This window comes from Kogia breviceps, chromosome 10 (assembly GCF_026419965.1).
Source record: "Kogia breviceps isolate mKogBre1 chromosome 10, mKogBre1 haplotype 1, whole genome shotgun sequence".
NCBI lineage: Eukaryota > Metazoa > Chordata > Mammalia > Artiodactyla > Physeteridae > Kogia > Kogia breviceps.
The window spans coordinates 9246546-9272642 of NC_081319.1; the positions used below are offsets into that span (position 1 = coordinate 9246546).

The window sequence follows — 26097 nt, forward strand, 5'->3', positions numbered from 1 at the left end:
CAGACAAGCAAGCTCTTGCTGTGCTGTCATTCTACCACTTGCAATGTCTCTCAGAATCATTTCAGTCACATAAATATAATTCCTAAGATAAGGAATCGTTATATTTTGCCTAGAGTTTCCCTCTTCCATCCCTGGCCACATCCAAGATACTCATTCCAGAAGTCACAGGGTTAGTAATGATAAAACAAGATAACAGTAATATCCTCTTGCATCTTCCGTAACAAAAGCAAAAATAAACTTCATGAGGGTTGATGTTTTGCAAGACAATAAGGAACATTTCTCATACCTTATGCTGTGTTAATGAACTCAACTGATGAGAAATTTCACAAAGAAATACTCACATAATCAAAACAAATTCAATATCCTGAAACAGTAAATAGATGTTACTGAACTCACTGCTTAATTTTTCTTTTTTTGTGTGTCTTGTAACAATGGAATTCTTCCAGTTGAAACACTTCAACTCTTAAATCTAAAGAAAAATGGAAGGGTTATGATTTTGTATGTATTAGGTTGGCAGTAATGTCTTTTGCTGTGATATCTTTTTGCATTTTGCAATTTGCTGCAAATTGCAATGGAGAAAGGATTAATCTCCAAAATATATAAGCAGCTCATGCAGCTCAATATTAAAGAAACATACAACCCAATCTAAAAATGGGCAGAACTTTCCTGGTGGCGCAGTGGTGAAGAATCCTCCTGCCAATGCAGGGGACATGGGTTCAAGCCCTGGTTTGGGAAGATCTCACATGCTGCGGAGCAACTAAGCCTGTGCACCACAACTACTGAGCCCGCACTCTAGAGCCCACAAGCTACAACTACTGAGCCCGTGTGCCACAACTACTGAAGCCCGTGTGCCTAGAGCCCATGCTCCGCAACAAGAGAAGGCACTGCAACGAGAAGCCCATGCACTGCAACCAAGAGTAGCTCCCGCTCGCCGCAACTAAAGAAAGCCCACACACAGCAATGAAGACCCAACGCAGCCAAAAATAAATATATTTTTAAAAATTTATAAAAATAAAGAAGGAAATAAATAAATAAAAATGGGCAGGAGACTTCAATAGACATTTCTCCAAAGAAGACATACAGATAGCCAAGAAGCACATGAAAAGCTGCTCAACATCACTATTAGGGAAATGTAAATCAAAACTACAATGAGGTATCGCCTCACACCAGTTAGAATGGGCATCATCAGAAAATCTATAAACAACAAATGCTGGAGAGGGTTGTGGAGAAAAGGGAACCCTCTTGCACTGTTGGTAGGAATGTAAATTGACACAGCCACTATGGAGAACAGTATGGAGGTTCCTTAAAAAACTAAAAGTAGAATTACCATATATCCAGCAATCTTACTACTGGGCATATACCCAGAGAAAACCATAATTCAAAATGACACATGCACCCCAATGCTCACTGTAGCACTATTTACGATAGCCAGGTCACGGAGGCAACCTAAATGCCCATCAACAGACGAATGGATAAAGAAATCGTGGCACATATATACAATGGAATATTACTCAGCCATAAAAAGGAGCGAAATTGGGTCATTTGTTGAGACGTGGATGGATCTAGAGATTGTCATACAGAGTGAAGTAAGTCAGAAAGAGAAAAACAAATATAATGTATTAACGCATATATGTGGAACCTAGAAAAATGGTACAGATGAACCGGTTTGCAGGGCAGAAGTTGAGACACAGATGTAGAGAACAAACATATGGACACCAAGGCGGGAAAGCCGTGGGGGGGTGGGGATGGTGTGCTGAATTGGGCGATCGGGATTGACATGTATACACTGATGTGTATGAAACTGATGACTAATAAGAAAAAAAAAGATAAGGAAAATAAAAAAAAATTAAAAAATAAATTCCATGGTTTCATGTATTCTAGCCATATGCCTGGCATGAAGGCACGCGCATTTTCATGCAAAATTCACTGTTGCCAGTTGGCAATTTGGTACGTTTAATTTTGCCAAGCAGCTATGTAAAACATCATAATCCGCTAAGAGTATACAGAGAGAAATATGTGCCTTCTAAATTCTGGTATACAAAGCACACTGCTTGAAGACAGCTTAGCTTTTCCTGCAGTCCAGTTCTACCTATGCAATGTTTTCTAGAACCACCAGAATCAGTGAATCCAGTTCCTGAAAACTTCTATCCTTCTCAGGTTTTTAAATGAGTAAATTATACCCCTGATCTTAACTGACAAGATCCAGAGTCATGACTAGAAATGGCTAGAAATGACAAACGAAATGGTAGAGACCTATAATGCCAAATATGCATTACAACAAGGCTCATCTGTAGAACAGCTGCAATGATCCCTGCCTTCTATATTCCTCAAGCATAAATTTACAAGGAAAAGCTCGAATATTTTTATCCTGTTGCATGGGAAATTGTGTTTAATAACAGAATGTTTATCTCGATAGGCTTTGATGATGCATATCAGAGCCCACAAAAACATCCATGATTATCAACTTACTGCCATACATTGCATCTCACTACCCTACCTCATACTTTACTATTCACTTGGCCCAGGGATAAAGCAATGAAATGAAATTCAAGTTGGTTTCACAGATAGTCAACATGCATTATGAATTAGAAACATACTTCTGGACACATACTTTGCTCATTGAGCATATGTCCAAGAAGAACTTCCTCTAAGAACTTCCTTTTATGACTACAACCGTAATCTGGAACCATTCACTGTCCTTGGTTTTAGAATTCTATGTGCTTTCATAAGATATTTGCCTTTTTCATTGTAAACATAGTCCCATCTTATAGCTGCTAAGTCAAACCGTTTAGGTAAAAGACATCTTTTCAGTTGGAAAACCAGTCAAAGTCCATTCATCCTTTCTATGATTATAAACAACCACATTCAACTTATTCCCAGAAGCAGAGATTTGTAAATTTGTAGACATTTCTACTTCAATCCTTGTTCTCCCCACTTAGGGCGCTAAGTCCTTGAATGTTTGAGAGACTTCTCCAAAGTGACATGGTACCAGGCTAGACGCCTGATGTGCTGACTTCTAATCAAGCTGTAACTGTGCTCTCTCTATGGAGTGTGCCAATAAGGACTTAAGTCTCAGTTCTGGCTTCAGCTGTACCGACATGCCAGAGCTACCTTCACTGAGTAAAGGTCACCACATCTAATTAAGATCAACCTATCAGCATTGCCCAGTTTTCAAATATACAAAACCATATCCAGGTGAGCACAGAGCTCAGATGTATATGAATCACGTTTAGAATCAACACGGTAGCACTGCCTGATGCACGCACATGTCAAGCCTACAGCTACACATATATTAGTTCCGTCAAGATTCAACATGTTAGGACTGCCTAGCTTACAGACTCATAAAAAACATAAAACTCTATAGATGGGGAGGGGGAGGTCATGTACACTGGACATATCTAGGATCAACATTTTAGGGCCCACTAAATTTGACAACTTTGAACTTTTGCAGCCAGATGACACTTCCCCTGTGACATACTGGCCCTCCCACGGCTGGAGACTTGAGTCTCTGATATCGCTCTGCCTCATTTGAGGCAATTACTATACATCTAGCTGCAGGGAGCCTGTAGACTGGAATGACAACGAAAGGTCTCCCATATCCACTTATTTAGAGATACATGTAGATACAGACATATGTTGTAGAGTTCACACACATGATCCAATCCACAGTGAGCGCCTACACAGCCACTAGGAAGACAGAGGGCTGGTGATGACCATTCTTAATCCTGGGAAATAAGGGACTGTGGCCCTCCTCTCTAATCCCAAGGAAATACATATGAAAGAAGAGGGAGTGGGTAACAAACGAACAGGAAGGTTTAGTTTAGACAGATTGGATTATGTTATACTGGATAATCTCTCGCTACACCGCATCACTCTCTAATCAGTTGACTTGAAAAGGCTACACCTCTGGTTGGTTTCCAGGGGGATGAATGTATTGGATTGGCCCAAAAGCTCGTTCGGGTTCTGGGTACGATGTCACGGAAACACCCGGACTAACTTTTTGGCCAACCCAATAGCACAGCCCAGGGCGGGTTTTGGACTTCTGTAGCACCGGTGCCTATTAACTCAGGATTGGTCTAGTCTTGGGAACACCATTCTGCATGTTTAAAACCTCTTGCTCTATACAACCGATCTGGCTTCAATCTTTTCCAAAAGGAACACACGTTTGAAAGGCATGGTGCGGCGTGCATTTTCACTTACCTTTTCCGCCGACTGAGCGGTGCCAAAAAAAATGGGAATGAAGGCAAGCCAGACTATACATGTTGTGTACATGGTGAATCCAATGGGCTTGGCTTCATTAAAATTCTCTGGGACACCCCGAGTCTTGATGGCATACACAGTACATGTGACCATGAGAAGAATGCTATATCCCAAGGAGCAGATAATCTGGAGATCCGTAATGTCACATTTGAGAACTCCCCGGGCCTGCTCAGGGTTCATTGTCTTATGTTCATCATAGTCTATGATGATATTGGGTGGGTCAACACCAAACCAAATGAAAACACCGAGAAGCTGCACTGATATTAAACTAGAAGTGATCGCCAGCTGGGACGTTGGGCTTATGAGTCTGGGAGCTGTCACCGATTTCTTGCCCTGTTCAAATATGCGATAGATCCGATTGGTTTTTGTCAACAGGGCCGCGTAACTGATGCACATACCCAAGCCCAAGAAAACTCTCCGGAAAGAACACACCGCCACGTCAGGTTTGGCTATCATCAGGAAAGTGATGATGTAGCAAAGAAAGATGCCCGTCAACAGAACATAGCTCAGTTCCCGCCCAGATGCCCGGACGATGGGAGTGTCATTGTAGCGGATGAAAGTGGCCATGACAAATATAGTGGCGACGATCCCCAACATGGCGAGGAAGACAGGGATGACGGCCCAGGGCGAGTGCCACTCCAGTTTGATGATGGGGATATCCTGGCAGCCGGTTCGGTTCTCATTGGGTCGCTGGTCGTAGGGGCAATGCTGGCATGTCATCTCATCAAACTGGTACTGGTAGCCGTCACAAGGCTCGCAGGTCCAGCAGCAAGGAGTGCCCTTCTGTGTCTTCTTTCTTTGCCCAGGCTTGCATGGCAGGGTACACACTGACGGAGGGATCTCCCGGAGTCCTCGACCCCACTGCATGTCCTCTATCTGCGACAAGAAATAAGAAGGTGCAACAGGCAGATTACTTAGGAGGGAAGAAAAAGAACAGTAACAACCAACAGTAATGATAACAACATGGGAGACTTGACAAGGTAAAGTAACTAACCCCCAGCTGTAGGAGCTACAACCAAGATTCCACCCCACACCATTTCACTGTAGCATCCTCAGCCTTGACCACTGCAGAGTGTACCAAACAGGCCGGACTGTAGGAATTCCCTGGGGTAGTGATTGGAAATACAGAGTCCCTGTTCCTACCCTAGACCCCCCCCAAATAAGAATATCCTGAAAAGGAGCCTTTGGACCTTTATTTTCAACAAGTACTCAGAGGACTCTTAGGATTTGATAAAGTCAGAGACGACTGACATGCTCTCTACTGCCGTCTCCTGGGTAATAAGTGCAAATGTCCCAAATTAAGTTAAAAATCTTAAGTAACGTGAAAAGCTATATTCATTTCCCTATTAGATGCTTTTGGGTTTTTTTTTAAAATTGTTTTAAAATTATTTTGGATGATACTGCAGTGCTAACTACCTTTTCTAAGATTCTGTAGGCATCACTGCCATTTTCATTGAGAAATGTTGAAGCAAATGAACCTATTTATTTATCACAGAGGAGTGATAAGGTTCATTATTGAAAGTTTTAATTGTAGTTAACGAAGCATTTGATAAGAAAGTAATATGGTCTGGAAACCCTTTCAAGATCAGCCATGTACCTATTTGGAGATGAAATTTAAACTAAAACACTATATCCTAGAGGAGGATGAACGGGTGCTTGCTTAATTAGGATACTGGTTTTCTGGAGGAGAATTCATAATTAACAGTCTTCTGAGAAATAATGGCATTAGAAACAAAGAAGAACTTTATTACTGGGCTGATATCTCATCTTTTCCAGCACAGCATCTATTCTTCTTTTTTTTCCTGATATCAGTTCCTCACATTTTTTTTTTTTTTTCTATGTGCTTTCTGTGAGGTGGGATTTACACGGAAACTCCAGGGGTGGCAAGCAAGACCTAGGCTGGGCCAATGAGGATATTGCGTCGTTCTCAAGCTTCAGTACACATGAGAATCACTTGGAGGGGTTTTTACAACCCAGCATGCTGAACCCCACTCTCAGAGTTTCTGATTCACTGGGACTAGGACGGTACCCGAGAGTATATATTTCTAACAAAATCGCAGATGGTGTTGCTGGAGATTCTCTAGCCACCACTCTTTGTCAACCACTGATACATTCCGACCTCCTAGCCCCAGAGACTGGGTCAGGGATGGGGTCATTACAGAATGGCACAGCATTTAACTTCACGGCTTTTACAGAGACTACATAGGATAAAAATCTTTGTTTCTGTTGGACTTGCAGTTTCCAGGATGTAAGGATGCTGGTGATCGTGGCTATAAAGAGAAAGTTATTTCTCAGAGGAAGAAGCCAATATCAAGGAAAGCAGAGTAGAGGATTGAAGAGAAAGATTACTGATAAGCCTGTTTAAGCTCCTGGAAACAGCTCTGTTTTTGTGTCATTATGTGAATCAGTAAACTCTGCTATGCTGAAGTACTTTGAATTTCATTTCTCTTACTTGTAACCAAGGGTCCCGAAAAATATACCTACTAAATGAATAATTTTACTACCTACGTGCTGCAAAACACGTACCTAAAAAAGACACGAAGACATTCCAATGAACACATTTGGATGATGTTCCCCATATCTAGTTAGTCAAATTTTTAACAGAAGTGAACAAAAATATAGGTTAGAAAGATACTGGAAAGTCCTAACTATTTTGATTGATTGATTGATTGATTGATTTCGCTGCGTTTGGTCTTCATTGCTGTGTGCGCGCTCTCTCTACGTTCGGGGAGCGGGGGCTACTCTTTGTTGTGGTGTGAGGTTTCTCATTGCGGTGGCTTCTCTTGTTGCAGAACACGGGCTCTGCGTGCGCAGGCTTCAGTAGTTGCAGCATGCGGGCTTCGGTAGTTGTGGCACACGGGCCCAGTGGTTGTGGCTCACGGGTTTAGTTGCTCCGCGGCATGTGGGATATTCCCGGACCATGGATCAGAACCCGTGTCCCCTGAATTGGCAGGTGGATTCTCAACCACTGCACCACGAGGGAGGTCCCTGAGCCTTTTTAAAATGTATACTTTTAAGAGATAAGGGGGGGAACTAATCTAGTGCTCAGTGGAATCTGAATGCTCTGTTAAAACAGGATGCAGTGCGTAGCAAGGTGGGATACTTCCATCAACACGTGAATGAGAGCTACACTCAACATCTGAATCAAATGTAGTTATAACTCTGGGGGAAAGAACGGCTCAAGGATTCAACTTTAAAAAATATTATAACCTTCCAGTGATTGGATTTAAACTTTAATCAGAGACCCAAGTATCTTTGGATGACTCTTATGAACTCATTTGCCTGGGCACAAAGCCTAAGTCAGCACTAATAAATCTATAGATATAAAACATAATCATTTCTTTCTCAATATCATCATTTTTGAGCCAGTAGGTCACTGTCAGCCATCCCAAAGTCATAAAATTAAAGAAATAATTTGTAATAAGAGAGAAAAAGACATGCATTAACTTTATAAACGTCCAATTTCAAGAAGTTGGAACCTAAAAGATTGCTATTATTAATACAAGTGTTTCAAAATATCAAAGTAAAAGGCCCTATGCATGGTTAGTAAGAAAGACTAACCAAAAAAACTTACCAATAAATATCATTAGCTAAACTTGAGATTGCCTGATTCCAACACGAGTGGGAACTAATATGCCATATGATTAAACTTAAGCTATGGAATAGATGTAGGGCTCATACAAATATAAAAACAAATGATCATTATATGTAATATTTTATAGCCAATTTCAAATGTTGCCAGCTTGCAATCCCCCCTCCCCACAAATAAAATGGTCAGCAAAGCGTAACAGCTTTTTTTCTCGACTTAACCAAATGTATACCACAGCTATAACCACAAACTTTACACTGACGACTTAATTTGTTTTGTTTTCAATTTTCATTTAAAGTAGATCTCAACTCAATGTAATTGTATATATTAGAGCAGCAAAGTTGCTTCTTGCTCCAAATGAACAGAAGTCTAATTTACTTGCTTTGCCAACAAAAATCATTATTGAAAATATAATTTATGTTCCATAAAGGTACCAACTAACCTTTAAGAGCTCCAGTAAGAGAGAATTTTGTTAAAGTGACACATATGATTTGTGTATATCCTTACCTATCCACACAAATTTAGTGCATTGTTTCATAAGAAGAAACAGTTAGCTGCAAATGTCCAGGGGCACCTATTTAAAAGAGGATAATACTATATAGGGTTTTGAAAAATTAACTGTAATGTCAATTGATTTTGTCAAAACACTAGAAGGAATGCAAATTTCAAGTTTGTTCTAAACTCTGCAACAAAACTGTGTTTTATTTAGTTAGCTCGAAAGCCCAAGTTAAATTGCAGAAAGATGTAAAAAATTAATAAATAGAAATCTCAGTTAAAGAGTGTCAGGAGGAGGGGGAGATCTCACGCCCTGTGCTCACAGATGAACCCAACAGGAAGAAGACTCCTCCTCTTCCTTGGCAAGGACTCGGACAATGAAAAGCCATGAACCTCTCACTATTGCCCTCCAACTTCCTTTTCCCCTCTATGAAAGTGTTCTCCTTTCCTTGCTGTGAGGGGTCTTGCATGTGGCTTGCCACGGTTTCAGACCCCGAATTGCAATTCTCTTGCTGATCTCCAATAAACCCATCTTTGCTGGAGCAATATATGTCAGTCTATTTATTTCAGGTAAACAAAGATTAGGAAAAAGGCTAGGATGTTTACCATCGTCTTCTTTAGAAGATACGGTTCTAAATTCCCTGATAAGAATGCATTTTCTTCCTGGACATCCCAAGTTGATGGCTATTGGATACTGGATCAGCTCAGTAGCTGGCTCATGGCAAAGGACTGTTGAGATCTCAGCTCTTGGCAAGAGAATACACCTGTAAAGCTATTATCATCCATTAACACCACGCATGGCGCATAGATTTTATGGATAAGTGAATCAATGGTTTAAAAAAGAGAAAATTAGGTAATTCTGGCCAATGAAAGCAAAAATAAGCCTTTTGTGGAGTCCTAGGAAAGCGTTCTTCACTCTTTAAAGTAGAGACACAAAGAAGAGAGAGATATGCTGTCTTCAGCCTTTGATGTGTGCAAATGTGATATACGGAGCTGCAGCAGCCATTGTGCCACCACGAAGAGACGAGCTGAAGGAACAAAGCTGATATGCTGAGGATAGTAAAACAAAAACAAAACCAGAATTTGTACCTTTGATGCTCTCAAAATAACTTTCTAGGCTCAACATGGAGCCACTCCTGTATGGGGTGCCACGTCAGGAAGCCAAAACTAAGATAGCTTTCACATTCCTGTAGACAAGCTTCACTCAAACAGAAATGCAGTACATCTAGTCAGCCAACCTCCAAAGGCTAAGTCAACTCAGGGGCTTCTCACCCCAAAAAGCATTGATTATGTGGGCAGCCCATCAGATAATTTTTATATGTCTTTTCCTTGTTCTTTACTCTTTATCCTGTGAGAGCTTTCCACTTTCCATCCCATTTTGCAGTTCTCTGAAAGAAGACTGTCCACAAAGTGTTAAATAAAGTGCGTCTGTACTGCCTAAATTGTCTTCTTTAATCTTTTTTTTTTTAACAGTGGCATCATTTTGTCAACCAAATGAACCAACACCAGTACCCCCCTACCCTGAACTGCGAACGTGAAACAATAAACTTCCCTTGGTTAACCAAGACCTCATGGGTAGCCCACAACTTGCAGTCAAACATTCTAATAAACTCCTTATTTCTGCAGCTGGTACGTGAAGGCCTGAGACTATTGGACAGTTAGCCCATGATTCAAGTTCGTGTGTGGGTAGTAGAGGGTGCCAGGAGGAAAGGAAACTTGTGAATCACACGTGATCGGATACACTTGTCTTTGTCTCCTGAAAGCACTCAGAAAAGAGGGCGGTAAACACCTGGACTCAAAAAATCAGCTGTGACTCCACTGCTTCTGGCTCAGACAGAGAGAATGAAAAAGTACCTGTCAGCTAAAGTTCTTCAGCACATGTGTTTGGCAAAGAAAAACTGGGGTCTGGCTCTAGCAGAGAAAGCTATTCCACCGGGGTTGCGCAAACCTTATAATCACTGGAATTTTAAAATAAAACCCAATGAGTTGCTTGCTGTCTTACTGCCAAATGCAGGAATCAAACCGAGAGGATTTTTATAAACACTGTTCAGTGCATCCATTTTTGTCTAGAAGACATTTTCTCTCTGAAGGAAAACTGTGTCACTGCACGGATATTTTCTCCAGTGAAGTTCCATTTGCATTTTCCAGCGCACACTCTGTAGAGCGAGCTGGCTGGTGTTTTTGTTGCATAATTCTTTGCAACAGCATTATTTTTACATACTAAAACCTTAATAGAATGAGCTAATTTAACAAGAGCTTTCTTATTAAACACCGTTTGTTCATTAAAATATATTTGTCCCGGCTAATTTATGAAAAAAATCTTTTCAGGAAAAATGCACCAGAGTGTTGAATTTCTAATACTAGAAAAGAACCAGGTTTAGGTTCCGGTGGGGAGTGGGTAAGGTAGAATGGCTTTACAAGGAATTTTGTAGTATCTCAATGTCTTTTTTTTTTTTTTTTCTTTTTTAAGCCTCAGCCCCGATTGTTAAATTTTAGGCAGCAGGACTGGACGATAAAGCAGAATTTCGGGACTGCTTATTCAAAATTTGGAATTACTTGCACAATTCATCATGTTTAATATACTCTAGGAGGAAAGTGCCATGCGGTACGCGGGCCTCTCACTGTCGTGGCCTCCCCCGTTGCGGAGCACAGGCGCCGGACGCGCAGGCCCAGCGGCCACGGCTCACGGGCCCAGCCACTCCGCGGCACGTGGGATCCTCCCGGACCGGGGCACGAACCCGCGTCCCCTGCATCGGCAGGCGGATTCTCAACCACTGCGCCACCGGGGAAGCCCTAACTGACTAGTGTTTAACTACGGTAGTCTCTGGGCACCCACGGAGGGATTTAGAGCTTCATCTCACTGTAAAGTGACTCGAGGTCCAAGATGTGGACAGCTCTGTATTGCTACTAAGACCTTTTCTTAAAAAAAATTTTTACTGAGCTATAGTGACAAAGTTGTGTTAATCTCTTCTGCACGGCAAAGCAACTCAGCTACCTGTGTATATATGTATATGTTCTTTTCCATATTCTTTTCCGTGATGGTTTGTCACAGGATATTGAATACACTTCCCTGTGCTGTACAGTAGGACCTTGGTGTTCATCCATTCTGTATATAAGAGTTTGCCTCTGCTAACCCCGAACTCCCGCTCCTTCCCTCCCTTCCCCCCACCCCTTGGCAATCAGAAGTCTGTTCTCCATGTGAGTCTGTTTCTGTTTTAGGGATAAGTTCACTTGTGTCATATCTTAGATTCCACACATAAGTGATTTCATATGGTATTTGTCTTTCTCTTTCTGACTTAATTCACTTAGTATGATGATCTCTAAGTCCATCCATGTTGCTGCAAATGGCATTATTTCACTATTTTTGATGTCTGAGTAATAGTTCATTGGAGATTTATATATGTATATTTATATATATATGTATGTATTTGAATACACACACACCCCCTCCACACACACACCGTCCTCTTTAGACGTTCCTTTGTTCATGGACATTTAGGTTGTTTCCATGTCCTGGCTATTGTGAATAGTGCTGCTGTGAATACAGGAGTGCATGTATCTTTTCCAATTATACTTTTGTCTGGGTATATGCCCAGGAGTGGGATTGCTGGATCATATGGCACCTCTGTGTTTAGTTTCTTCAGGAACCTCCATACTGTTTTCCACGGCAGCTGCACCAATTGACATTCCCACCAACAGTGTAGGAAGGTTCCCTTTTCTCCACGCCCTCTCCAGCATTTGTGATTTGTAGACTTTTTAATGATGGCCATTCTGACAGGTGTGAGGTGGAACCGCATTGTAGCTCTGATTTGCATTTCTCTAATAACTAGCGATGTTGAGCATCTTTTCATGGACCTACTGGCCATCTGTATGCCTGCTCTGAATGAAGACCTTTTTCTGAATTATGCCAGTGGTTCCCAAACTTGACTGCACATTTCAATCACTTGGGGATCTTCTAAAAATTCCAAATAGGCAGCAGGGTGTTTGAAAGCTCCTCTGGTCATATGTAGGTAAGTATGGGAAAGAATGAACTAAACTCTCTGAAGGGCTGGAATTTAGGAGAAAATATTTGCTTTGTTTAGAGAACCTACTGACTGCAGGCTTCTATTCTTGACCTTAGGATGCACCAGCTCTCCTTAAAAGTCCGAGGTGGGCTTCCCTGGTGGTGCAGTGGTTGAGAGTCCGCCTTGCCGATGCAGGAGACACGGGTTCGTGCCCCGGTCCGGGAGGATCCCACGTGCCGCGGAGCAACTAAGCCCGTGAGCCATGGCCGCTGAGCCTGCGCGTCCGGAGCCTGTGCTCCGCAACGGGAGAGGCCACAACGGTGAGAGGCCCGCATACCGCAAAAAAAAAAAAAAAAAAAAGTCCGAGGTCACCTAAAATGCTCAGTTATACTCTTATGGTTTAATGGGAAAGTATGGCGCTGTAGTGGAATTACAAATGTTCACGGTTCAGGAAGGTCTCCGGACTTCTATTTCATAATGTCACTGGCGAAACAACTTAAAAGGCCTAGAAAGGCTCAGCCCATAAAGCAAACAACTGATGTGAGAGTAAGATAGTGCTTCTCCTCAAAACAAAGTCTAAAGGAACACAAAATAAATTACATGTCCATGCAAATACATATTGAATTATACATCAGGAATAGACTTCATTATTAGTTCTGCCAAAATGATCTGCATTTACTATTTCTTTTTTTTGTTCTTGTTTATTTATTTAATTTATTTATTTTGGGCTGCGTTGGGTCTTCGTTGCTACGTGCGGGCTTTCTCTAGTTGCGGCGAGAGGGGGCTACCCTTCGCTGCGGTGCGCAGGCTTCTCACTGCGGTGGCTTCTCATGTGGCTGAGCACGGGCTCTAGGCGCGCGGGCTTCAGTAATTGTGGCACGTGGCCTCAGTAATTGTGGCACGTGGCCTCAGTAGTTGTGGCACGTGGGCTCTAGAGTACAGGCTCAGTAGTTGTGGTGCACGGGCTTAGCTGCTCTGTGGCATGTGGGATCTTCCTGGACCAGGGCTTGAACCCGTGTCCCCCTGCATTGTCGGGAGGGTTCTTAACCACTGCGCCACCATGGAAGCCCTACATTTACTACTTCGATGCTTGCGTTTTCCTTAAGTACAAGCGGAAAGGGGGGTGGTATTTATTAAATTTGCATAATTAAAAGCTCCCAGACGGATTGAACAGTTTGCCCCCAAAGTAACTCTACATTTCTTTCTTTATCACACCTTTCTATACCTCTGACTAAAAAAGGGTTATCTTTACTTGGCTTCAGAACCTCCTTTTATTTATTTTTTATTTTATTTTTTTTCCAGAAGAACCAGGACAGCCTTCTGGGGAACCTTCGATTTTTCACAACGTTGATGCTTTTTCAAAATTACCGTAGACTCAGTTGGCCAAACAATACATATCTGCTAACACTAGTTAGCTATCCCTTTCGCAAACAAAACTGCCAGGAGAGGAGCCATCTCCTTATAATGTATGTGTCAACTACAAGTCATCTCTTATTTAGCCCCACCCTGGGGACACAGTTCCCTAAATGATGCTCACCAATCAAACATTAGGTATTTAATCCTGGTTGAATTATTAAAAACATTTGAAAGTAGTTTTTTGAAGCACGGATTTAAGTATAATTTATAATGTAAACATCTTCACATGGATGCCTCAAAAATACCTCAAATAAACTTGTTCAACACCAGGAACTTGGCAGACTATTGGCCCCAGCGCTCCAAATCCTGCCCACCACGTGATTTCATAAATAAAGTTTTATTGGAACACCACCACGCTGTTCACCGACATATTGCCTCTAGCCGATTTGAGGCTACGTTGGTAGAACTGAGTAGTTGTGAATGCGTGGTCTGCAAAACCTAACGTATTTACTATCTGGCCCTTTACAGAAAACATCGGCTGACTCAGAGACAAGGACAAAAGAAGGACAAAGCCCTAGCGCATGGCAGCTTTATCAAACCATAAACCAGAAGCTGTGTCATCTTTGACATCTTCCTTTCCTTTGGTCCCCACCCCCTCCCCCCATATCTAAGGGACTAACAACTTGTGTTGTGTTTCTCTCCTGCAATCACTTACATTAATTATTGTACCCAACAAACTATACATTAAGTAAGGTTACTGGGTGCTGGATCCCGTTTTAATTGTCGGCAGCAAAAGAGACAAAAACGAACGCCTTAGAGAAATGAATCCTCTCTTCTCCCCTGTTATCATCACACCTCCTCTGCAAAAGCTTTCTATGGGGTTTTCTTCCCCTCTCTTTCCTGCTGGCCTTTTCCTAATCCCATCCTCTGCACTAGAGCTAGGAGGATTCTTGAGCATGGAGATCTGATCATGTCACCTTTTTTTTTGCTTAATTCTTCAGTGACTTCTCATTGCTCTTTAGCCTCCTAGCTGAGCATCGTCTCAAAGGGACACACACACCAGGTGGCTTCACTGCCCTGGGTCTATGGGTCCCATGAGGCATCCTGCCCCACTGCGGCTTCTGTGCTGTAACAAGCTCTTCAATACCTCTTTCAGCTCACCAGACTCTTGCTCTGGACGCCCCACCCTCACTGGGTTGGTGCCTCCTTTTATAACCTCTCAAGGATCCCTCCCCAAAGAATTTAACACCATTTGTAATTATGCAGATATGTGACTCATTAAAATCTGTCTCCCAACTCCTCTGTAAACCCAGTGATTTCAGAGCTTCCATCCACTTTATTCAATGCTGGAAACCCAGAATCTGAGAGGGGAATCAAGAGCACTGGCAGGTGAAAGAGGTGAGAGAAAAGACTGACCACTACTGTACAAGTGATTTTCCCCCAGCCGAAATTGGAGTTGAACTGTAAGCGGAGTTGATGAAAGGATCCATAAGGACTTAGGTTGAGTCTCATCTATTTCTGGGTCATTTAATACACATCTAAAGAATGGAAGTTTATATGTGAAATGTCCTCGGCATTTTGAGAGAAGAAAGGGAATTAAATCTGGAGCGCTAAGTTGCTAGGTAGTAGAAACAAGAACCTAACTAGCACACCATGGGGAGCGAGAACAACAGTCCGCAGCCAAGGACAGAACTGGATTTCAATAGGTCCCTGACTGTTCTCTGAACATTCTCCTCTGGTAAACTCAGCTACAGCTCAAAACAGAAAGAACACGAGCTAGGAAGTCAGCCTTTACTGGGTCCAAAGACTGGCTTCGTCACCTCCAGACAGTATGACCCAAGGCGAGCCAACCATGTGGAGGGTGTTTCCCTAGCTTATTTGCTATGAATGAGACGCATTTGTGACAAAGGAGACAGCATGTGTAAGGTGTGTGCCTGAGACATCGTAACTGCCTAATTATTAATTTTTACTGGAATATTTTATGGCTCCAGCGATCAACTTAAGTTTAATTAATCCAGGCAAAAACTTAAAGAGGGCTATTGGCAGGCCTCCCCTCTCTCTTGAGCTCTGATTCTTGCAGCCACATATTATCAGCAACTAATGCTGTAGTGGCATTTCAGACTCTACATATCGACAACTAGAAGTACAGCCTTCCTTCCCGTTTTCTAGATCTCTCCACCCACCCTCCAACCTGTCCTGGTACACCAGAGGAGTTAATGACATGAGCCTTGGACTCAGACAGACATGGGTTCAAATCCTAGCAGGTGACACTGGCCAAGTCATTTTTTTTGTCTTTAAATTTTTATTGGAGTTGCTTTACAATTTTGCGTTAGTTTCTACTCTACAGCAAAGTGAATCATCCATACGTATACGTATATCCCCTCTTTTTTGGATTTCCTTCCCATTTAGGTCACCACAGAGCGCTGAGTACAGTTCCTGCTGCTATACGGTAGATTCTCATTAGCGATCTATTGTGTACATAGTATCAACAGTGTATATACGTCAATCCTCATCTGCCAATTCATCCCGTCGTCGTCCCCTTTTCCCCTTGGTATCCAGACGTTTGTTCTCTACGATCGTGCCTCTATTTCTGCTTTGTAATAAGATCGACTATACCAATTTTTTCAGATTTCAATATATGCATTAATATATGATACTTGTTTTTCTCTTTCTGACTTACTTCACTCTGTAGGACAGTGTCTAAGTCCATCCACATCTCTACAAATGACCCAATTATGCGTGAGTGATATTCCATTGTATATATGTACCACATCTTCTTTATCCATTCTTCTGTTGATGGACATTTAGGTTGTTTCCATGTCCTGGCTATTGTAAATAGGGCTGCAATGAACTCTGGGGTGCATGTGTCTTCCTGAATTATGGTTTTCTCTGGGTATATGCCAGTAGTGGGATGGCTGGGTCACATGGTAGCCAAGTCATTTAAGCTCTCTGAACCTATTATTTTTTCTTCAACTGTGAAATGCACATAGCAATGATTACCTCCTACAATTGAAACCGAGCAGGACCCTGTGGGGCTTCTGGGCACAAAAGCCTTTCTGTGTCCCCTTCCCTGAGTTCCAAAGGGCAGGTTCAAACAGTTGCTAATCAGGGAAGTGGGGGGGCGGGGACACAGAGACCAGGGAGGAACAGGCAAGAAACAATGGTGCAGCCTTGGGGCAGGGTCCTGGTCCCCCTTCAAGGGACACACACAACAATATCTTGGAGCTCTTCTGCAGAACTAAAATCCCCACCAAATGGAAGATGTTAACTACTTGATGAAGCACTCTTCATTCCAGAGAAGGTCACAGTTTGCCCCTCATCACCTGATGCCAGATGGCCCTGCGTGCACCCTGATCCTTAACAACAGCACCGCCTCCTGACTATAATACCCCTCACAAGCCCACCCCCCCCATTAGGACACACTTCTGAGGGCATTAGCCCACTGTGGCCCCCTTTGCCTGGCAAAACAATGAAGCTATTCTTTTCTACTTCATCCAAAAAACTCTGTCTCCAAGAATTAATTCGGTGTCGGGGTACAGAGGCCAGATTTGGCTTCAAAATTACTGAGAAAATGAATGTATGTGAAGCACGTAGTCTGGCCCATAGGAAAAGCTTAATGAGTTGTATCTACTGCAATTATTATTAGTGACTGTACCGTCATCTTTTTTGATGCCTCCTCCACCTTGCTCCCCTCAAAAAATAGCACAGTTTGTTCCAATCTTCTCCATAAACCTCGTTCCTCTTTGTCCCCAAACATTGCTCTATTAAAGTTATCATTATCCGGTCCTCTCAGTTACTCTCTTTGCTGTCAGCCTTCCCTGTCGGTTCTTATTCCTCTACTCTATTTCTCCTCATTGTTAAGTGACTACCCGAAATTAAACATCCGGGTGTTTACTTCTGTGTTCATCTCCCTCCGTGTGAAAAGATCACAGTTATGTTGTTTCCTGATGTCACCCTATGCCTAGAAGATCGGCTCACAGATGCTATTGGTCATGAAGTTGCCAGGGTGGCTTCTTGGAAGGCGAGGGTGGTTCTACTGCACCCTGGATAAAGTTCACTGCCCACCTGAGACAGCGCAGAGACTCTCTTTAGCATTTAAGTCACTGCAGAGTGAACCCCTGATCCTCCCCTCCAGCCCCACCCATAGCCATCTTGCGTTTCCCTTCAATACCCTATGGATCCCTATTTGCGTTATTTAGTTTATACTCATCCTTTTAGCTGTCATGCTTTTCCCCTAATTCTGCAACCATTCAAATAACCCAAATCTTCTCTGAAGCCTCCAGGCTGGAAATGCCCTCTCCCTCTGCAGACAACTCTTACCTTTTTTTTTTTTTTTTTTTTTTTTTTTTTTTTTGCGGTACGCGGGCCTCTCACTGCTGTGGCCTCTCCCGTTGCGGAGCACAGGCTCCGGACGCACAGGCTCAGCGGCCATGGCTCACGGACCCAGCCGCTCCGCGGCACGTGGGATCCTCCCGGACCGGGGCACGAACCCGTGTCCCCCGCATCGGCGGGCGGACTCTCAACCACTGCGCCACCAGGGAAGCCCTCTCTTAGCATTTTACCTGTTCTAGTCTTCTGCCTCTTCTGCTTCAACTGGGAAAACTGGGGCTATTATGTATTTGTTTAAATCCCCAACAGAGCCTAAAAGATGGAATGAAACGTGGACAAATTCTATTCCAAGAAGAGACATAAAGGGATACATCCTTAGGAGAAAATGTTTTCTTTTAGTGCCCTTGAATGCTCCTTATTCTTCCTTTTTGTTTGAGCCTCCCAACTCTGACTTGCTTAAATATGACAAACTATACAGGCAAGAACAATACAAGTCCTCATATCACTGCTACTAAATCTTCTTTTCTAATCCGCACAGCCATTCATCTTAGGTTTTCACGCTCCAGACAACTTGCAAATTGCTTTTCACCCACTCACCTGGGGTGAGTCACGCTCTCTGCCAGGTAAGTGGGGAAGAATGCTGATCAGTTAGTTTACCCTCTGAGACAAGAAGAGCTTTTCATTTTCTTTCTGTTTTCTTTTCCCTCCTTTCTATTTTTCTATTCTCAGCCTCTGAATCTCTTGCTTCCCTTTGCTCAACTAGAGGATAGAAATTGTTTTTATACAGATTATTTAGCAGCATTATCCCACGTTTCATTCTGATGAATACGAGCCCCGAAACATAATGTTTTGAACACAGAAAATCACACCGTTCAATATCACGATGTCAGGGGAGCCACAGTGCATATTAGTTTATTAAAGACCCTGAGAAGTAATGCTATTAAGGAGAGATCATGCTTTGATTTAAGACAGTGCTTTCTAATTCTTTGGAATTCAGAACAAATAATTCTTCCCCCTGTTGTAACATCTATTATCTCAACATACTGCAGAATCTGTATCCCTCCAGTAACACTGGAGAAAACACTGACATTGGTTAACTAATATTCTGATTGGGATTCTAGCATTGTCTTTCAGATCTTTTCCCTTCGTGGACTAGCGTAACCTGTGGGGTCATGGAAAGTCAGAGAACACTAGTTCAGTTGTCAACGCTCAGGATACTAGCTGGATCGTCTTGGGCTTCTGTGCTGCTGAATTTTCTAACCAGTAAAATGGAGTTGTTGGAGAATCAAATCTGATTGCATATATGAGAGTGTTTTAAAGACAGGGATATCCAATTAAAATAGGTATTTCAATTTCTTTCTTCTAACTTTCATTATAAGAAGAATAAGCTCATTTCCTGCGGTTTTCAGGTTTCTCTTGTACACTGCCTCCATGCCTTTGCTTTTTTTTTTTTTGCGGTACACGGGTCTCTCACTGTCGCGGCCTCTCCCGTTGCAGAGCACAGGCTCCGGACGCGCAGGCTCAGCGGCCATGGCTCACGGGCCCCAGTCGCTCCGCGGCACGTGGGATCCTTCCGGACCGGGGCACGAGCCCGTGTCCCCCGCATCGGCAGGCGGACTCTCAACCACTGCGCCACCAGGGAAGCCCAAAATTAGGCTAATTAAGAAGTGGAGTCTACTGCCTTACATATTTGGAAGTCTACAAGCTAAGAGGGAAGTGGCCTCTCCAAACAGCACATGCTATGGAATAAATGTCTGTGTGTCCCCGCCCCCTCCAAATTCATATGTCGAAGTCTAATCCCAATCGTGATGGTGGGGAGAAGGGGCCTTTGGGAGGTGATTAGGTTTTAAGAGTGGAGCCTTCATGAGCAGGATTAAAGCCCTTAGAAAGGGACTCCGGAGAACTCCCTCATCAATTAGGATACAGTGAAAACATGGCCATCTTATGAAGCAGGTAGCAGGCTTCACCAGACACTGAATCTGCTGGGGTCTTGATTTTGGACTTTGAGGCTCCAGAGCTATGAGAAATCGGTTTCTGTTTTAACAAGCCACACAGCCTACTGCATTGGGTAGGAACAGCCTGAATGGTCGAAGACAGCCTATTTGTTTATTTCTACACTGAGAAGCTCGGTTATCTTAGGAAGGTGAGACATATTAAGTGTTTATTTCATTCAGCTTATATTTCCAGGACTGCTGGAAGACAAGGGACATGAAAAGTGCTTTTTCATCAAGAAAAGTGCACACAGACGACAGGGACTGTGCTGATCAGGAAGGACTTTTTATGCCAAGATTCTGTAGTAGATGTAGGTTGGCTTTCGTTACACCATCCTCTCACATCCTCTTGTATTTCTCCTGTCTCATAATTCAAAGGCCATTTACTGAGCAGTTCCTGTGTTCCATGCACTACATTAAGCGATGGCTATACAGATAAGATAAACGATGATGTCCTTTCCCTCTAGAGGATCTTGGTGTCATGGTAGCAATACGCATGTCAACTCAGTAAAATTCAATAGAATTCAAAATACAGCTGTGGCCCCAATGGTCCTTAAGCTGTCTTTTCTAGAATATTGGAGCAGAGGCTCTGAGGGTGATTAAGTGTTCTTTAGTGAGAGGAGATGGGGAAAACACATTCAGGAAGCGTGAGAAGCTTAAGGAAATCCGAGAAAGCACGAAAGCACTTGATTCAAGGACGGCGATGAGGATGAGGGCTGTAAGTAGCTTGAGGTGAGTGCAAGGAGGGAATAAAGAAGAGAACGTTAGACATACAGGTAGGTGCCAGTCGTGGAATATCAGTTTGCTCATTTTTGATTCAACAACGATTTCTTGGCCACCCAATGTACCAAGTGATACTCATTAGGATACAACTGTCAAACAGGTTGGGTAAGACTTCTGACCTCAAGGAGCTCAGAATTACTGGGACAGCTGGAGCAACAGTACAACAAATTAATAAAATATGTATTGTAACAGGTGTCGAGCAGGAACGCAAATGCAAGGGTAACACCAGGGCATCTGGTGTTAAAAAGAAGATGAGAGGGGCAGAAAAGGTGACTTTTCAGCTGTGACCTGAACGGTGAGGAGACATGCATGGGAAGTTAACAGGGCAGGTGCAAAGGCTCTGAGGCAGGGAAGACCTGGTGTGGTAGAACAGTGCTTCTCAAACTTGAATGTGCCAACAAATCCCCTGGACATCTCGTTAAAACGCAGATTCTGATTTAGTCAGCCTGGTGGGGGAGGGTGGACTCGAGAGTCTGCATTTTTAACCAGCTCCCAGGTTATGCTGCAGGTCTGGGGACCACATTTCAAGAGGAAAGTGTTGGAGGAACAAAATGTCAGAGGGTTTGTCCAGAGCTTTGTGGTGAGGGTGCAAAGGAAGAAATCCCATTGGGAAGGATAGGGTTGGCCGCAGGCCTACAATTCACCTTCTACTTGGGGTGGGAGGAGGGTGAATGAGGGAGGACCTTCCAGAAATATAGAAGAAAGGTTGCTTGGTCAAATTTCCTTTCGCTGGGACTTCCCTGGTGGTCCAGTGGCTAAGACTCCAGGCTCCTAATGCAGGGGACCCAGGTTCCATCCCTGGTCAGGGAACTAGATCCCTTATGCTGCAACGAAAGATCCGCCGTGCAGCAGCAAAGATCCTGAGTGCCAACTAAGAGCCGGTGCAGCCAAATAAATACACACGTATTAAAAATAAATACAAAAAACCACAAATTTCCTTTTGCTAACAATAGACCTCCTGGCGGACAAACAAATGATGCATCCTAGCTTGAGACTGTGTATCTACGGAATGCTTTAGTGGGATGTACCTAGTCTGTCTGGGAGGGATTTGATAAACAGACTTGGAGTCTGTCAATTTATAGAGTATGGTTCCCAGAAAAACATCATGAAGCTGTGTACCTAAGTTAAAAATAATGATGCTTCATGGCCAAAACAGTTCTTACTTTTGCACATAGACACATACACTACTTAAAGATTTAATTTATCACTCTGGGCCAAAGTGTGACCTTAGGGAAGAGAGGACCTGAGGAGTAATATTGGTACTTCCAGACCTCTCCCGACTCTGCCTGCGTCTCACAGCTATTTGTAACTGTGAAATTAGGAGTAAAACCTGTGACTGGGTGTTACGGACTCAATAGTGTCCTCCCCAAATTCATATGTTGAAGTTCTAAGCCGGCCCTCACCCTCAGAGTGACTGTTTGGAGACAGGGACTTACAGGAGATTACTGAGGTCAAAAGAGGTCATAAGGGTGGGGCCCTAACCTGACAGGACCAGCATCCTTATAAGAAGTGAAGAGGCACCAGGAGCATGTGTTCAAAGAAGAAGGGCCATGTGAGGACACAGCAAGAAGGTGGCGTCTACAAGCCAGGAAGGAGGGGGTCTCACCAGAGACCCTTTTCTTTTCATTTCTGAATACCAGGTCCGTATTTTTACTTCCAAAACCTCTCGAGACCTAAAACTTCACCAGAAAAAGTTTTATTTAGCTACAGCCTATCAGAAAAGACTTTCATTCGTCAATAGTGCAATTTTTACTATTGAACGTTCACTCTACGCCAGGTATTGAATATACTCTATCCCTAAGCCTCATTAAAAACCATGCGAGGTAAGAGTTATTCCCCGTACCCTGTGAATAAGGAAACTTTGGCTCAGGTAATTTTTTTTACATATTCATTTCTTTATTTTATTATTACTTATTTCGTTGTGCCAGGTCTTAGCTGCGGCAGGAGGGCTCCTTAATGGCATCTCAAGGGCTCCTTCGTTGCGGATTGCCGAATCCTTAGTTGCAGCTCGTGTGCTCCTTTAGTTGCAGCACGTGGGCTCCTTAGCTGTGGCATGTGAACTCTTAGTTGTGGCACGCATGTGGGATCTAGTTCCCTGACCAGGCATCAAACCCAGGCCCCCTGCGTTGGGAGTCTTAACCACTGCGCCACTGGGGAAGTCCCAGGCTCAGGTATTCAGTGTCTGAGTCCATAAACTTTCTGTTTACATCTTGGTGCCTTTCAGGCCACAAAAATAATGGACTTAAAAAAAATGTATTCAGTTACACATCTACTAAAAAGTCAAGATATGCATAATCATATACAATGAAAAGTCGGTCCTCCCTTTCCGTTCTTGTCAACAGCTTCCTGGAGGCAAACACTATTAGCAGTCTCTTGTACATGTTTTAGTGGATTTGTGAAAATATCTTCACTAACTGCATTGCTTAACGTTAATTTCCACGTGTGCGTGTGTTTCCAGGAGAGACAAGAGACAAAAATAAAGAAGACGAGCTCCAAGGGGTTCAAAAAATCATGCATTAAATACTGAGCCTGCTTGTTTCTAAGCATCGTGCTCTTCCTGGCCCAGCTCTGTGGTTATAGGCAGGTACAAAAAGCTAGCGGATTTGGAAACGGCTGGCTTAAGGGAACACAAAGGAGCTCTGCACATTCATGCCCCTGTTCAGAATTCTTTTTAATATTACTAATTATAAATTATTTGAAGATTGTTAATGAGCTCAGGTCTCTTACTGTTACAAGGTCTGTTTAATTTTGACTTTCGGTTGCTGCGTTCATGGGCAAAATTAAGTTTCTCAAGAGAGCGAAGAGTTCTAGTCATTCTAACGTGTTTATACACCCTCTCCTCTCGCTCTTTTCTTTCTCTTCGTCTCCCATTTATGAATCTCTCCAGCTTGTAGTGGCCAGGCCACATCTGCCCCTCTGTGCCTCCTTGACACTGGTCACAGTGAAGTCTTTCTCAGACACAGCTCAGATTCTGTCATCTCCAGAAGGCACAAGTAAAAGCACCCAAAGCGTGGGAGGTGATGAAGACATGGTAACTTATTTCCTTTTTCTTCCTTCCACAATATGTTTTGTGAACTGACAAATAATGTCATTCTAATTGTAATCTTACACTGATATTAAGATTTGAAACTTCAAAACTTCTTCATGATCTTTCTCCCCAGATTCGGCACCATGTCCGTGGATAGCACGACTTTCCACGCAATACAGGAACTCAGAAGCCCTGGAGGGTCTCTTTGGACACTTCCTCCTTCTCATCTTCCACATGTGATCCATTGCTGAGTCCTACGCGTTTGGCCATCTAAGCGCCTGCACTTCTCACTGTGCACCTCTATCCCCCAGACACTGAGCTGTCTTCGCTTTTCATGAAGTCCTTGACTCTTAGAAGAACCTCCCCTCTGGTCCACACACATCCACTCAACCCCACCCTCCAGACACAGAGATTTTCTCCAGAGGCAAATCTGACCTAGTCAGCAGCCTACTCTTCTCTGCTCAAAGCCCTTACGTGGGTTTTCATTGCTCCGAAGTGAATGACCATTAATCATATGGTGGCCTTCAGCACCTACTCTTCTGGTCTCATCCCATATGCCACAGTCCCCTTAGCTTTCTTCACAGGCTTACCCACATTTGAGTCATTAGAGCACATTCTGCCCCCTCTGAAGAACAGCTTTTCTTCCCCTTGTGCCCAGATAAGTCCTGCTCCATCCATCAACCCTCAGCTCCCGGGTCACCTCCTCAAGGAAGCCATTCCTCATCACCCATTTCAGTGAAATCCCCTTGTAATGGACACTCTGAGCATCATCCGTTGTCATGATGCCATTAGATATCGGATGTGAGCGAGGGTTTGATCATCTGTTCTCCCCACCAAGTGGCAGGTTCACCGAGGGCAGGGACGGCGTTTGGTTCACTGCTGTGTCCTCATCAGCCAGCACAGTGCCTGGCACAAAATAGACAACCCATAACGATGGGTCCAGTATCGTGCCTCTTGAGCCCTACTTTATAGAGGTGAAGATGATTCCAACAAAGAGCCTCGTCTATGTCAACTGTCTCAAGTGCTGATGCCCCTTTAAACACTTCACTGAGAAATGAATCTTATAAAGTTTAACAGTGCCCTTGGCCCTTCATGACGAGTGTTTCTTTTAGGAAGGTAGAAAGGACAGGCTTCTGACTGCAGGGTAGGGTGGCTACACAAGCGACAGCAGCATGAGTTGGGTCTACTGAGCACGAAAGGGAAACGTTTAGCAGACAAATGACTTGAGGGGCTGCTAGTGGTTCCACTGTGATGAGTAATGATTCTCCCCCTCAGCTCTCAGTATCTGCCTTGCATCTAAGTGCCAGCCCGTGAAACTATTTGCCAACTCAAGACGCCAGCTGCCAAACACAAGACCTGGCATCTGGGCAGTCACCACCATGTTTAAACTTTCCGTAAAAAGATAGAGAGATTGTGAGGACAAAATGGAACCTTGGAGAAAAGCCAACTGAACACATCATTTTCAAAGAGGGAAAAGAAGAACAGCCATTTGCAAAATCTGAGTTAAAATTAAAACCATGTATCGACCCCATCAGAATCTTAGTTAGAAGGCGGGTGTGGGGAGCCTGATATAACCAGGGAAATTAGCAGAAGAGAAGAGACTGTAGGCTATTCCAGCAGTGGTTTGCAAAGGACCGGGGGAACTTTCACACCGAGGTGAGAATGGAGGGGGAAGCAACGAAGGGTTCGACGATAGTGTTTTCTGCCACGCTGGTTTAACATTCTAAACCTCCTTTAACGTTCAAGACCTCCTTCAGGTCCTGCCTTATCATTACTAATGACAACCCCGATAATAATTTAACTGCACTGATTTACTTCGAATAAACCCATCTGACCCTGTGCTGAATAATTTTGGAGTGCACTGGTTACTCCATTTGCTCTCTCAGACCGCTCTATTCTTTTCAGCCCCATTTCACAGCTGAGAAGAGTCAGGCATTGAGAGGATGCACAACTAAACCCAAGGTCCCCAGCTGGCAAGTGGCAGAGCCAGGAAGGGACTCAGGCAATCTGACTCCAGAACCTACGGTCTTAACCAAAGTCACTTCCTGGGCGACCCCATCAGCTCTGTTCTCCTCTGCTGTCTCCTGTATCACAAAACAACTAGAGATTCTTCGAGGCGCCCGGGTGGACCACGTTTCCGAGGTTCCCCCGAATTTACGCTATACGGTGAAGTGGGGGGAGCCAATCAATGGCAGGCCGGGGTGCCTCCTGGACACAGAGAAGGGAGGGGGGCCCTAGACAGGGCAGCACTGACTCAGAGAA

At 43.5% G+C, this 26097-nt stretch overlaps 1 protein-coding gene across 15 annotated transcripts in view; it reads right to left on the minus strand.

Moving 5' to 3' along the window:
- Nucleotides 1-26097, minus strand: part of GRM7 (glutamate metabotropic receptor 7) — an 840756-nt gene that overhangs the window by 171268 nt on the left and 643391 nt on the right. For all 15 annotated transcript variants that reach the window (XR_010842481.1, XR_010842477.1, XR_010842478.1 and 12 more), the window contains exon 8: nucleotides 4201-5136. Coding sequence is in view for 6 of the 15 variants with exons in the window: in XM_059076083.2 (XP_058932066.1) it covers nucleotides 4201-5136 (936 nt within the window). In the remaining 9 variants the exon portion in view is untranslated. The remainder of the gene's footprint in view (nucleotides 1-4200; nucleotides 5137-26097) is intronic.